The sequence below is a fragment of the Labrus mixtus genome, chromosome 3 (genome assembly GCF_963584025.1).
Source record: "Labrus mixtus chromosome 3, fLabMix1.1, whole genome shotgun sequence".
NCBI lineage: Eukaryota > Metazoa > Chordata > Actinopteri > Labriformes > Labridae > Labrus > Labrus mixtus.
In genome coordinates, this window is record NC_083614.1 from 21,269,323 (window position 1) to 21,285,008 (window position 15,686).

At 36.8% G+C, this 15,686-nt stretch overlaps 3 protein-coding genes across 3 annotated transcripts; 1 reads left to right on the plus strand and 2 right to left on the minus strand.

The window, feature by feature from the left end:
* Nucleotides 1–2: 2 nt before the first annotated feature.
* Nucleotides 3–1,787, minus strand: LOC132965620 (receptor-transporting protein 2-like). The gene is made up of 2 exons (XM_061033777.1): nt 1,463–1,787; nt 3–623 (listed from the first exon to the last, which is right to left on the minus strand). Exons 1-2 carry the CDS (start codon nt 1,609–1,611, stop codon nt 293–295), a joined length of 480 nt encoding a protein of 159 aa, XP_060889760.1. The 5' UTR covers nt 1,612–1,787; the 3' UTR covers nt 3–292.
* Nucleotides 1,788–3,645: 1,858 nt separating this feature from the next.
* On the minus strand, nt 3,646–5,495 carry LOC132965636 (receptor-transporting protein 3-like). Its single transcript, XM_061033778.1, has 2 exons — nt 5,232–5,495; nt 3,646–4,434 (listed from the first exon to the last, which is right to left on the minus strand). The coding sequence occupies exons 1-2, from the start codon at nt 5,378–5,380 to the stop codon at nt 4,095–4,097; spliced, it is 489 nt and encodes a 162-aa protein (XP_060889761.1). The 5' UTR covers nt 5,381–5,495; the 3' UTR covers nt 3,646–4,094.
* A 5,102-nt stretch (nt 5,496–10,597) lies between these two features.
* dynlt2b (dynein light chain Tctex-type 2B) lies at nt 10,598–14,780 on the plus strand. The gene is made up of 5 exons (XM_061033779.1): nt 10,598–10,755; nt 11,139–11,272; nt 11,587–11,656; nt 11,922–11,985; nt 12,061–14,780. Exons 1-5 carry the CDS (start codon nt 10,709–10,711, stop codon nt 12,106–12,108), a joined length of 363 nt encoding a protein of 120 aa, XP_060889762.1. The 5' UTR covers nt 10,598–10,708; the 3' UTR covers nt 12,109–14,780.
* Nucleotides 14,781–15,686: the final 906 nt, after the last annotated feature.

Sequence of the window (15,686 nt, forward strand, 5' to 3'; positions counted from 1 at the left end):
TGTGTATTGCTTGTAAATATTTTATTTTTCATTTCATTTTGTAATAAGGTTTTTCATTATGCATTTAAGCTTAAGCTAGCAGTAATGAAAATGTAACTTCATAAACACTTGATAATGATATGATAGATGAAGCAAAAGTAGAAAAAGTTTTGTGCAATGTATGTTTTGTTAAAGTGAACAAAGGCATGAAACAGCTTATAAACTCTTGGAACAATAAAGAAAACCTCAAGAACAGAAAGTAGACAGAGTGATCGTACATTTAGAAACGTCAAAGTTGAAAGTCACACAAAGCTCAGCTCCTTGGACAGATGCCTTGCATACAGGCCTCACAGTGAGCAGGCTCATGGGGACTCTTGGCATCAAAGCTCCTGAAATGCCTACTTTTTCTGCCCACAAATTCATTATAGCATTTTTTTCTGATCTGCTCCACCAGATTATCCATGAGGACAGCGATGTTCCCGGAGTTGATGCTGGGCTCCTCCATTTGACCATCGTCACACGTCTTACATTTCTGATGGAGGGGCTTGGCCTTGACAGTGCCCTGCCTGTATGACAAGCGCATGTGGAAGACCACCATTGCTTTGTTGGAAGCCCAGACTCTCCCACACTTCCTGCATCTGAACCTTCAAAATGATAGAGGACCAAAGTTAAAGTGACAACCAAGGCTTGTTGAACAACTGAAATTTAAACTTTTGTCAAGACAAACTTTTAGGTCTGGTGATGCTATCGAAGGTTTTTGGGTTAAAATAAAAGCTGGTCGATTTTACTTGTCTACTATAGTGTAGACGGAGGAGAGTGCAATTGTGCATTTCTAGATGGAATGAGAAAATGTTTATATGCTGTTTGATTATTTTTCTTACACAATTCTAAACTCAAAAATAACCCAACCCCCCCAACATGGATAAATAGCATTTTTTACCAACAAAACAAAAACCCTCCAGCAGAGGGCGTTCATGTTACACACAAGACAGACAGACAGACAGATAGATATGACGATATAGGCATTGAACTGGGAATTTGTAGCGTTACAGCAGCAGGTAATTAAAGCACATAAAGCAACAGAAGAATAATACAAAGTAAATAAACCCTAACAAATATTTAAATGTAACAAAATAAAGACATATATACATCCAGGATTCAGCTTAACATTACTTCTAAGTCTCAAATATAGAACAATTAAAATAAACAAATTAAACAAGAGTGCATAACTGAATGTAAACATAGGCTACTTGTAAAGATACTAAACAAACAACATGCCAGTCCAAGTGTAAGCTAATAAGAATACATGAAGTATTCACAGCTGATTACTGGCAAATAGTAGCAAATAATGGCTTATGATGTTAAATGGTGACAAGTAGAATCATCAGCACTGCAACATTCGCACAAGATAATTGTTTTGTGCAAACTGTATCACCTAATTTATATTAAATTAAATGTGCATCCCTCTGTCCTGCACACTGACCTTGCACAGGTACTCCTGACGGTCATCTTCCAGCCCTTGTTTGGGTATTTCGGGGCAAGACTCTCATCAAACTCCAGACTCCAGGAGTCTTCTTCTTTAAGAATCTTTGCTTTATTTTCAAAGATCCGGGTCCAGTCTGAATGTGCCATCCTGTCAGTGCAGTAGAGCTGGCGGCAGAAAAATACACTCGAACAGCTGATCTTACAACCACTTACAACCTGAAACTATGACTCACTGAGACTGAGAGACCGGCACTTTGTACCTTCTCATTGGTCTAATAGAGAGTTTGGGGGAAATGAAACCTAAAATACGGAGTAGGTCATGGTTTCATTAAGTTTCGTTTTCCAGTGTTGTTGTGAATGGAATGTGAAAGCTTCAAGTCAAACAACTTTATGAATCCCTCTTGGTGCAATTGGTTTGCAGCAGAAAAGCAAAACACAACATGAGTAAAAACAGTTACAGACAACAAATAACACAAAAGAGATAAAAAATATAATAAAGTACCTAAAAGAGATACCAATGACAAACAGACTGATTAGTAAACAACCCGACTGAAAAACCCCACCAAGACAATAAAAGGATCAGTCAAATAAAAGGGAAAGAAGCATCTGTGGACAAATACAGGGGACAACTTTATTATTTCAGTTTCCAAGCTTTATTGGCATGATTGTAACAATGTTGCCAAAGCATCAGAAATTCATAAGAAAAGTTTAATAATAGTAATAATCAATAGCAGAGTAAAAATAACAATAGTAATAATTAAGAAATTATAATAACAATGGTCATTTATGAACTGGATATGTTAGATGGTTTGTCTCTCTCTCTCTGTGTGTGTGTGTGTGTGTGTGTGTGTGTGTGTGTGTGTGTGTGTGTGTGTGTGTGTGTGTGTGTGTGTTGTGCTCTGGTCCTGACAGGCTCTAATTTTAATTATTCATTAATTTGATGTTATATAATTTTATGGTTGTGTTTTTCTCATACTAGATATGGGAGTTTTTGTGTCTGTTGTGTTGAAACTCAGGGTGTGTGTGTGTGTGTGTGTGTGTGTGTGTGTGTGTGTGTGTGCTATTTTTGGCATGATAGTGCTCTGTCTCTACCTGTTGGGTGTGACACTGAGAGCCGAGTCTTTCCTCCTCTAGGTGCCTGCTCAGCTCTTGATATTGGTCTGTCAGGGTTTTATTGGAATTAAACTGAACCCTCTCATTCTCTAAAGCTATATATCAAAAACACATGAGAAATTGTGATTAGTGCAAGGTTATTTTGTTTTCACTCTTTATTTTCAATTTCAGTTTAGTTTAGTTTCAATTTTGTAAAAATGCTTCATTTTAGTTACGTTTTTATAAGTTTTAGTTTTTGTTGTAAACGGTTCAGAGAAAGATATCAAGCAACTTTAAAAAAATATATACCGAAAAAATATTGAGTAAGGGAACAGGTGTTCTTTGGTGTCAGAGCAAATCTCCTGTCTTATTCAAAGTTATTTATCTCTGACATCAGAATATGGACACTGATAACTGATAAAAGTTTTAGGATGAAAGAGTATATTTGAATATTCTGTTTATGATGAAAGAGGCTGTTTGAGTGCATTGTAATGTTTTCTTTTCCATCCTCCTAATACTGCATCCCGTGTCAGTGTTGTAGTCAAATCACCAAACCTGAAGTCTGAGTCGAGTCCTATCACCTGAGTCATGCCTTTATGACATTGTTAGCCCAATCCACAGTGATATAACCGCAGTCCGTGCGTCACTTTGACACACCCAATGCTGCGTATACATAGGCTGTATCCACAAGTTTACAGAGTATACACACCGGCAAAAACACTGTCTCTCACATGCACAATCTGCATCACCATCAAAAACAAGCTTACCTGTTAGCTGGAGGTCTGCTGATATTTCCTGCCAATGTTTTCTTGATAGGAGGGTGAAGTGGATAGTTCCTCATCAAAAAGTCCCAAGAACTGTTTGGTCCGAAAACAGTTAATGTGGTACAATCAGGATACTTACTTGAATATTAAACATCCATCTTTTCTAGTATCCCTATCTGCACGTATCAAATAGTATGTGAAATACTGAAGCAATGTGCAGCGAACAGATCAGTGAGTCCTTTACATGTTAGTCATATGTATTTTTATCGATATTCAATTATCAGAAATGTATGGAAATATATCTGTCAGTATAAAAAACATACACTTTTTCCTGTTTGTTTGAGCTTTATTAACATGTTTCAATTCAGAGGCTTTTTCATGCTTTTGAACTAGTGTCTTGACATGTTACAGAAAACGGACCTCTTACAACACGAACATGAAAGTCTACGTGCATCATCATATTATATAGGCCTACATGTGATAGATGGTAAATACAAGGAAACAAAATGGCAGGAGGAAAACTTATAAGTGAGGCTTTGCTATTATGAGCTTATAGCCATAAAAACTCAAACAAACAAGTCTTGTTACAACAAAACAAAAACAAGAAAATGTCAAGAAGATATACTGCACAGAATGAGAACAAACATCGCAGTCTTCATAAAATCTTCCTTATATTAATGCTTTAAGACACAGATTTGTATACACATGAATATATCTTAAATAATTTTATACTTAATATTATTTTCATATTAGCTTGACTCTGATATGTAAGCCTCACATTTGCATCTCCTGTGTACAGATGCCTTCCCTACAGGCCTCACAATGAGTGGGCTCATGGGGACTTTTCACATCCAGCTTTTGGAATGGATGGTTCACTTGGCCCAGGTCTTCATGGTAGCATTTTATTCTGATCTTCTCCACCAGGCTCTCCATGAGGACGTTGATGTTTTCAGGGGTAATGCTGGGCTTCTCCATAGGAGCTTTGTCGCATTTCTTGCAGTCCTGACGGAAACGCCTCACCTTGACGACGCCCTGGCCATCGTTTAGCTGCATGTGGAAGACCACCATCACTTTGTTGGAAGGCCAGCTTCTTCCACACTTGGTGCATCGGAACCTTGAAATTGATAATGTTAAAGAAGTTAAAGAAGGCCTGAACTGACTTTGTTTTGCAAAATGACAACAGTCTGAGTCAAACTGAAACCCAATTATTGAATGAAGCAAAAAAAAAACAGAGAAAAGAAAAAAGTGAATCTTTAAAATTGCCGGAAAAAAATATGGATAATCTTGCTTAAATATTTGCTGACACATTGAAACCAGTGGTTGATGTGAAAAAAGGCCTTTCATATTTCACCTCTTCGAAGCTTACTGCAGATGGTTTCACAAAGGCTTTTAAATTTGGCAGACTAGAGACACCTGGTGGTCTGCTGAATGTATGGCAGCCTTTAAAGACTGAAGTATAACAAGTTAACAACACATCACTGTTTGTATTAGCTGTGTCATGAAGCAGCACTTCCTGAGGTCTGCCCAGCTAATTTGAATTATATTGGTCTGTGTGAAAGTCAAGTCTATATGTGTTATCATTAGATCAGAAATCCTTTTATTTAGAATTCATATGAAAATTGTCTAGATCAGTGACATTTGATTGTAAAATATGTTGCAGACAAAATACTTAATAAAGTTATATTGTCCATGGAGCCAGAATCATCCACCCACCACTGCTTTCTCACTGTAAAATAATCCATCTGTTTTAAGACTGGGCAAGGCCTTACATTTCATCTTCTGAAACCTTAACCAACATTAATCTTTTACACTCATGACCTTGGTCAAAGGTCAAGGTAAAATACTGTTTAATACTACCTTCTACTACCATTACTCAAAATATAATCACAAACAGAAGATCATCATTCTCACCTTGCAGCTGTGTTCTTGATATACTGCTTCCAGCCTGGCTTTGGGCTATTAGGAACAAGAGTATTGTCAAATTGAAGACACCAGGAATCTCCTTCTCTCATACTTGTTGCATAATTCTGGAAGATGCTTGTCCACTCCGGTTCAGCCATCCTGTCAGAGTCAGTGTCAACACTGTTGGTGTCAGAAGAGGAAACAAACTCTCACAGCTGATCTGGCCTGTTTATAAACAGAATGACCCAACCTCCCGAGAAACGAAACTTAAAGTGGAAAGCTGTTTTCTCACAATGGATATCTTAGAACCAGTCAATCAGGTTGTTGAGATCATTACAAATATAATCACTTGAGTATGTTTGACCCAAAAGGAAAAGGTAAAGCATATGTAATGAGAATGTAAATATAGCAAAATAATTATTTTAAGGATGACTATTATTGCTTAAAAGTTAACTTGAAGTAGCATAAATGTTGCAGTTAACAATGTATAAAATCAGAAAGAAATACAATTAGTGTGGATTTTCATGATCATCTCCTTTCTATGTTTCTTTAAAAAACTTGGCACTCACAGATTGCAAGAGAAACAAAACTGAAACGTTTAATTTCTATTCGTGCAACACTGCCACCTGCTGGTTTCTTACTGCTTTACACTCTTAACCAATCTGGAAATCAAAACGAATGCTACAATTTGAGTTTACTTTTATTCAAAAAGAGATCAAAGTGTTTATCAGGCTTAGTGGGCCAAAAATTATTCTTTTATGATGCCAATATTGTATCCCTCCCTGTTTGCACATTAACCTGAGTCACAGGTCGGCCATCAGTGAAAAATCACACAAAGATTACAGGATGCTGCTCATTCAATAATAATAAAAGTAATTGACATTTAATCTTTATAACAGACACTTTGCATGTAGACACGTGTTTTCAGCAGCTTATTCCACTGACTAATTCAATAAATCCAACCTTTGTCTCTTGGGCAAAGCAAGCAAGGCTGGAAGATTTATGTGATAAGGATTGTCCTGGACAGTTCTATCAAAGACAAACACTTTAGAAACTAGTCTCCATATGCTCTTAAGCCTTAGCACTTCATGCTCTTTCAGTGAAACAATTTCAGATGGGTTTCAATTTGACTGCAGTTGAAGAGGTCTTAAAAATCAGACTTCGTGATGAAAACTGCAGTAAATTGGATCCATTGCCATGGACGGTGTGCTGATCTACTATTACTTTACTGATGCCAATCAACATGGAAGTAAAGGGAATTTATGGAAATGGAAGAAAAGGTGAATGCATTTCAGAGGACCAAGATGAGAAAGGCTTTCCTGAGAAAGAATAGATAAGAAATAAGATTTTTGATATGCCTCACATCAGTATAAGGAGAAAAATACACGACAGTCAGTCATTAGTCGCAGGGAACAGGAGTCTATTTCATGTGGTAGAAAGTATTTTATTTCTGTTTTTAAGAGTTTCTCATTAAGAAACATTCAGTAAGCAGGACTCCCTTTCACAAGGCCGCCAAGCCATGTTTGCTCCAATGTAACCACGCAGTACCCAACCAATCAGGCTTTGTTACTAATCTTACTTGTACTTACTGGATTTTATTTTTGAGAGTTCAACCATATTCTCCATCTTCATCGGCCAAAGTTGTCAAAGAGATGGCACAGTTGTAACTTCCTTTACATTGACTGAAAATTAAAGGAGAGGCAATGAGAAAACGGCTGCCCACCTCCACCAGATGCACATGATGAATTAACCCTTCTGCACACCTGGACACTAGTGACCGGAACTCTCTCTCCTTACCACTGGTATCGTCCAGATGGCTCCCTAGCTCCATCTACTGGTGTATGAAGCCACTTCTTTCCACTGAAATTAGGCAGGATCTAGATTCTCAGGTGAGCCCTATTATCAACACTCTCTGCTCTCCATTTCCACTCTCTGCTCCAGTATTTAGCATCCCTGTACTCATCACCAGTGTCCGCAAGCACTGCCAGTTCCTCCCCAGCACAAGTTTTTGTAACCAGGATAACTTAGTTCTAATTAAACCAAAACCATTGCCATCTGCTAGTGGGCCCTCCTGTGACTCTGAGCAAGTTTTATTTAACCCACAGACTTTTAAGTCAAGAAATGGCTTAGGTTTTATGCATTTAAATATTAGAGGTCTTTGTGCTCAGTTTAAATTAGATCATCTGAAAACTCTTGTATCACAAACTGACCCAGATATCCTTGTGCTGACAGAAACTTGGCTTAAAAAGAGTATCCATGATCCGGAAGTTGCAATAAATAATTACAACTTGTACAGAAAAGACAGAGAGGGACGAGGAGGTGGCGTGGCTATATATGTAAAGGATTTTATATCTGCTACTGTTTTAAATACCGTCTCTATACCTCACTCCTTTGAATGTATTGCTCTACAAATTCAAATCTCTTGGAACAGATTATTGACTGTGCTAGGTGTATATAGACCACCATCAGCTAATCCCAGTGCTATTAATCAATTAACAGAAATGTTTTCTCAGTTCAGTACTTCAGAAATCCTGGTTTTGGGTGATTTTAATTTAAATTGGTTGTCAAATGATAAATTGAGCTTAAAGGAGATGTGTGACAATCTAAATCTATCACAGATCATAACTGAACAAACAAACAAATTTGAAAGATCTCTCAAAATCAACATTGATTGATCTAATTTTTACCAATAGAAGGGACAAAATTACAGCCTCTGGGGTCTTCTCCCTAGACATCAGTGACCATTGTCCTCTGGCATGTATAAGGAGTGCTAGACTAGCAAGATCTAAGCCCAGGATTGTACTCAAGAGAAATTTCAGAAATTTTAATGAACAGGTGTTTTTTAATGACATTGTGAACAGTAATATATGTCAAACATCTAAAATACCTGATGTGGATCATGCACTTGAATATTTTACAAATACATTTCTTGAAATTATTGACAAGCATGCACCTTTTAAAAAGTTATGGGTTAAAGATAGATCAAGCCCATGGTTCTCCACTGAATTATCATTACTCTTAAAGGAAAGGGACAAAACCTGGGCATTAGCAAGAAAGACAGGCACAGCAGCCCATTGGCTTTTATTCAGACAACTCAGAAATAAATGCACATATTCACTGAGAAAAGCTAAAACCTCTTATCACCAGGAGTTGATTTCTAGTTGCTCCTCAAACCCATCAAAATTCTGGAAAGCAGTGAATATAAACAAAAGTAAATCCTCCCCATCTCTCCCTTCTTATGTTACTTTAAATGAAGGCCAAACAAATAAAACTTCAGATATTTGCCGTGCTTTTAACCTCCATTTTGCTGCTTCTGGGAGTCAATTTGAAACATTGTACTCTGGAAACACTGTTAATATCCGGCTGCTGGCTCATATTCCTACTTCTCACAACCATTCCCCTAAATTTACTATACAGGCCTTCACTTCCTCTGCTGTAATGGAGGCTCTGCACTCTATAGATATTAGGAAAGCAAGGGGAGAAGAGTTCCTATATTTTTAATCTTTCAATCACCACTGGAGTTTTCCCTCAGGTTTGGAAGTCAGCACACATCGTCCCTCTGCATAAGGGCGGCGACAAAAACAGACTCAACAACTACCGGCCGATCTCCAAACTGTCCAGCCTCTCTAAAATTCTGGAGACATTAGTCAACAATCAACTAAAATCATTCCTTTCAAGAAATTCTGTATTAAGTCCTCACCAGTCTGGGTTCAGAAAAAAACACAGCACCACATCAGCAATTACCTTTGTCATAAATAATATTGTATCTGCTGTTGATCAAGGGAAATACTGTGCTGCCCTCTTTGTTGATTTAACTAAAGCGTTTGACACTGTTGATCACACCATACTCCTGCAGAGGCTATATGATGGTTTTGACAACTCCTCATTTAAATCCAATTATTAATTCCAGAATTATCTGTCCAATAGATTGCAATGTGTGACTGTACAATCTGATCGCTCTGAATACTTACCACTATCAAAAGGGGTTCCACAAGGTTCTGTATTGGGTCCTGTGCTGTTCACGATCTATATTAATAATATTGCTTCTGTATTTACAAATTGTAAGGCCTATCTCTACGCTGACGACACAACTTTACAAGAAGCACTTCACAAATTACAAAATGCACTCCTTGATTTAAAATTATTACTGAATGCAGACAAAACTAAATACATGCTCTTTACACGAGCCAGAAATACCACAGACAATGACTTGCATATAACAACTCTGGAAGGTCACAATATTGAAAGAGTACCCCATTATAAATATCTTGGCATCTGGTTGGATCAATCCCTTTCATTTAAATTTCACATTTATACATTAACCACTAAACTACGACAGAAAATTGGATACTTGTATAGAAACAAAGTGAACTTCCCCTTAGTGAGTAGAAAGCGAATAATTGAAGCCATCTTCCTATCTGTTCTGGACTACGGGGATGTCATTTATAGACATGCTTCTGCCTCCACCCTAAAATCATTAGACACAGTTTATCACTCCGCCCTCAGATTTATCACTGGTGACAAATATTCCACTCATCATTGCATCCTGTACGATAAAGTTGGTTGGCCTTCACTAACAGTTAGACGTGAACGGCATTGGCTGCTATTTATTTATAAATCACTTTGTGGGTAATCTACCAGCATACATCACTTCTTTATTAATCTGGGCTGATAATCAGTATCAGACTCGATCAAGTGACTGGCTAATGTTAACAGTTCCACATGTAAAAACGAGCTTTGGGAAAACATCCTTCACCTATTGTGCACACACCTGGAACACAATACAAAACACATTAAAACTCAATACAATGGTTACCATGGGTCAATTTAAAAACTTGATCACAGTTCACTGTACTCATGAGTGTAAATGTTATTAACTGTAGTTACCTGCTTACTGCTTATTCTTCAGGTCTTATAATCTATGTATTTTGTCTTCGTTGTTTTTTGTCTTTTTTGTCTCTTATTCGTTTTAATTGTACTCTCGATGTCATTGTAAATGAGGGCTTGCCCTCAATGATTTCTCGAGAATAAATAAAGGTAAAATGAAAATGAAATGAATTAAATATTTCAATACCTGATCTTTCAGTTAAATCACCAAGAAACGCAAGAAATGTGGCTAAAATGTCGATTAACATTAAAAGAGAAGCACAATAACAAAATAGCCAAATATTTGACAATGCATTAAGGCCCATTAAATAGAATTGTCATTCTTTCAAGTAAACACTTACATTAAAAGAATGAAAAATGCCCAATATTTTATCAATGAAATAATTTTAAAGAATTTTGCAAATGTTTGACATGTTTAAAAATTAATTAATAAATAAATACTGATAATAAAAGAGAAAAAAACGGGATTTCCGTGCTTTTATTTTGAAACAGGAACTGGGAAGCGACGTCGCTATGGAAACGCTAAAAGTCGCAGCATAGATAGCAGCCGTGTGCCTTCTCTATGTCATATCTGTGGTAAAGTTCTCCTTTGATTTCCCATGGAGGGCTCAAACACATACCTCATACGACCCAATCACCAGCACAAGTGAGTGGGTCGGAGTGGTTTAGTACAATTGCTTGCTGGAGAATGTAGTTTGCTAACGATATGTTTTGAGCTAACTGTTAGCCTCTGAAGTTCATTCAGGTCGTAAACTAACTTGACTTTTTGCGTTTGTTTCATTTTAATATGAACTTCAATGACTTGTGTTTATTGTAATAACTTAGTTGAGGTTTCAAATGATTTACGTTTGTCTAGACGACATGTGTTGTATTAAACCAATGGACGTTTCTACTTTGTCTAACACAAGTTGTTAAGATAATGTGATTAAAAATTATATATACTGGTAGTTTGAGCTATACAATTTAAAGAGTTGGGGCTAATCTCTGATGTCAGTTTTCCTCCTTGTCGCCCACTGTTAAATATTACAGGTTTAAGCCAGCCATTGTGAAGGAGTGTATTCGTGAAGTTGTAAGAGAGAGACTGTCTGGGCTGCAATACGACCCAGATGAAGTGCCAGAGCTGTCCCGTTCACTTGCAGACTGCATAAAGGACAAAGTGAAGAGTGAGTGATGCTTAATCCACCTCAGAATAAGTAACCATCAAATAACTGTTGTCATTTTGAGTATTCTTTAAATCAATAACAGGAATAACAGTGACATATGGGACTGAGTGCTCCCCCATTGTAAAGATTTCCACACACTTCATGAGAACACATAATTGAAAAGTGTCCCCTCATTCACTATCTTGTTGTCATAAAGGCAGCAAGTCAAGTGTAAACTGAACACAAAATATTGCCAGAAGAATAAACAAGAAAACAATGTATTCAAATATCTTTGTTCAAACATTTAATGACAGTTCACTTTCCTTCTTTAACAGATGCAGGGTTGGATAGATATAAGCTTGTTGTGCAGGTGATCATTGGAGAACAACGAGGGCAAGGAGTCAAGTGAGTTGCTGAATGCAGGTGTAGCTTTTGATGACATGAAATTGATGCAATGTGTATATTTCAAGCAGACACAAGCCAAAAGATAGCTCAAATTAAGTTTTGACAAACTACTTTTTACTTAAACAATCTAGTTGACTGAGTCACATCTAAACTTTTAAATCCACTATACATAAAACTATTAAGATGATATTTTTGATCTTAGTTTAATAAGCAAATTAATCCACATCCCTTCAGTCATTATCTCCCTCCTCTTCTGTTTTACCAGGATGTCTTCAAGGTGCTCGTGGGATGCTGACACAGACAACTATGCAGAGGATGTTTTCATGAACGTAGGTGTCTTTGTTTTAAAGGGGGGTTGTTTGAAAAGACACCTGTTTAACTAAGATGTTTTCCCCTCTCTATAGGACAGCTTGTTCTGTACAGTGGTCGTTTTTGGAAGCTATTACTACTGAGAGGATGACTAAACGTTCTTTCAGCTAAAGATGAGAGGTGATCACTCGGAAACAAAGACTGCTCACCGTCAGCCAACGCGGTGACTGTGGAATGACTGCGACCCTCACCCAACACAGATGAAGTTCGCTCGTCCAGTGTAAAGGTGATGGCACTTGTGCTGATACTGAAGTAATTTTAAAATGAAGGACTTTATCAGAATGTCCTGATTTGGCAAGATTATTAAAGACTAACTCCATTTATTGGCTGATAATTGATGACACCTTGACTAGAAATGTGAAAATGAAGATGTCCTGGAGAATGTGAGACTCATTATATCATATAGCATATTATAAAAAAAAACATGTTTTACTACATAAGGCAGCTGATTTTCAAATCCATAAGTGAGATAGCCAACTTAGTCACAATTTCTTTGACTGTATATACTGAATACTTAAAAAGCATAGTAACCAGTGATCAATATTCTCAACAAGTCATATTACTAAACAGTGTCATTAGATTATTTGCAGTTCCTTGTGATTACAAGCTTTACCTGCATAATAGAAGACTGCAGCAATAGTATCAAGTACCTGTGAGTACTTACAAATACAACAACTAAGTAAAGGGAACTGAATGCAATACTACTGTTTGTGTGTTGGAATTAGCACAGCAGTTACAGTAGAGGTCAGTATTTGCCTGTGATTGTCAGTGTCATGTCTGGGATTAAACAGTTACAGTTATCTGATACTATAGAATAAATAAATGATGACCACATTCAGCATTTGCACCTCGACCATAAACAAATCAAACCACTGATGAAATACAGTGTATTTCCAATTGTGGGGGACAAAAAGAATTAAGGATGGAAACAAAAGTAAAGAAATATAACATACATACTTACATATATATCTACCCAGCCCGCATGGGCTTACATGACACCATGAATGAAAACATTTCAGGACCGGACTGCAGAGTTGGTCTATTCATTGTCATGGAACAAAAAGAGAAGAAAAAAGCAAGATAAACCCTAATCAAACAGAATATCTTGTCCAAGCTTTTATGACAAATTTAGTAAGTTTAAACACATCAAACTTAAACAGACATTCAAGTTTCTGCACATCTGTCCACCACAATACTTCAGGTTTTTGACGAGCTTCTTCATGAAACAATAATTCTCTTAAATCATCATATTTTGGACAAAAATGACAAACTCACACATCTCACACATCTCACAAAGTCTGTGAGAAGGACCAACCAGAAGATTTAGACATGCTTGGGATCTTCAGAGAAAGATGCAGGATTACTTATTTATTTTAAACAGAAGTCTAGTGGAATCTGACCAATTATGTCGGGGAATATCCATCACTTTTCATTCAAGGTTCAGCGAAGAAAAAGAATCTCAGGTTTATTTTGCATCTCTGGCTTGTACCATCTGAGTATAAAGTGTAAAGTCTAAGCCTGGATGATCAAGAGATGTAGTCAATCAGTTTATGCATGAAAAACGATAAGCTATTTACAGATAACTTCTGCACATCAAACTCCTCAAGCATTAAATACACAGTGATTAGTAGTTTGAACCGTATGCCCTGTGTGTGTGCCAAACCTCAATACAGGGATATATAAGGCCCTAAGACAATGAGGAAGATAGAGTCTTTACGGTAGGACGTACTCACACAAGGCGATCTGTACTTAGGCCAGGAACATTTGACCCGCAAAATTTGTTTAACTAGTATGAGTGCTCGATACAGTGATCAATCACGATACACTTCCTTTGCCCTGGCACAATAAGAAGAGATGTGCTTCGACATGGTATGGATGTCATGCACAAGCATAAGCAGGGGTACAGGACATGGACATACTGTATAGCCAGGTCATTATCCTGAAGAAAGGATCAACCTTGGATGAGTCAAGGGCACAAAGCTCCAGTGTGAAAAAGATTGCCCACAATACCACACCTCAGAGAGGCACGTCAGAGATGGATAATCATCAGCTGCCTGCATCAAGAAAGGTGTTTATTTATTATCTAAATATCTAAATGATGGCTTCCTTTAGTTTCAATCCACCACATCACCAAAGGATTGTGGTGACCAAATTACAATAGACTCTTCATACATTAATTAACACTTCATTTCAAATCGTTTTTCTCATTGGGAAAAACTTTGTTACAGCATGGATTACTAGTATATTTTTGGATATTTTACATATATTTTATGTTCATGAAATATATTAAAAGGATATAACTAGAACATCCATGCCCAGGACAGTGAAATTAATGAAACTAAAGTGTGGATTTTTGTAAGTGCGTGGACCCACTGTTACATTTTCACTGTGCCAAAATAATATACATCTCTTAAACACGTGTTCATTCACATTATATCCAGTAATAATTATACATGTCTATAAATGTTAGTTTTTAGTTGAGGAGCATGACACATCAGAGAATCTTTTGAGCTCACCAGGCAGCTGAGAACACAGCTTATCAAACTGTTCAGGAAGTTTGATCACAGGCGTTATTTCACATGAAATTGAGTGACCAGAAATACTGAAATCCCATGCAGAGCTTTTATTTTCTGTATATTTAGGTTAGTGTTTTGATGGTCATGTTCAGAAAGTAACTTTCAGGATTAGGTGTGAACATCCATAACATTTGATTATGGAATGTTTGTCTCATTAAAATGGTGTATTGCATTCTTCAGATGTGTATGTTGTTGCTTATTTTCCATCAGCTTTATGATTCCTTAAAAGATGTCTATAATTATTATCAGACTGTTAACGTTCCCTTTAAATGCATTATTTGCAACCATACCTGACAAAAAAAAGGAAAGAAAAGTCACTCAACAGTCTAGAGTTCACCGAATCTTTCTCATGTGAACAGTGGACGATATAGATATTCCTTTTTTCAATCAGCCAGGTCCTTATCATGTGTTCTTGTATTTTTGTGATTACTCTTGGGGCTCTTTATTCAATTCAGCCAGCGATTCATCAGCTGGAAAGGCAAATGCCTCTCAGACTATAAATAACAACTAATGAGGCTGTTGAAAAGATCAAGCTTATCTGAATCAATTAGTCAAATGACACGCTGGATAAACATGCCGCACGGATTGGTCCTCCTATTTCCTTCTGTGAAGTGCAACTGAGTGGTGAATGAATCACTACAGAGGCTTAAAAACATCAGAGATATTATTTGGACATGAGAAGTCTTTATTGAAAGTCAAATTTAAATTTGTAAACACTTATAGTAACGCTCAGTTATAGTGGGTCATAAAAATTGCATACAATTATCAAAACTATATGCTAAGCAGTTCCCTTAACCTTTGATAAAACACACCTACGTTTAAATGATCAAGTGATTACAATATGAATTCATTCAGAATTTAGCTGGATTTAAGAACTTTTCATCCTAATTAAGGGAGATAATGGAGACTCTTTTTTAAATAATCCTATTTTCTTATTCCATTTAAATTTCTTATACTAATACATCACTTTCTTCAGTGTCATTGTACCTCAGTCTCTTTTTTTTTTTGCAGCTTTTGCCTTTACAGAACAGCTGAAGATAGACAGGAAACGTGGGGAGAGAGAGTAGGGGATGACATATACCAAG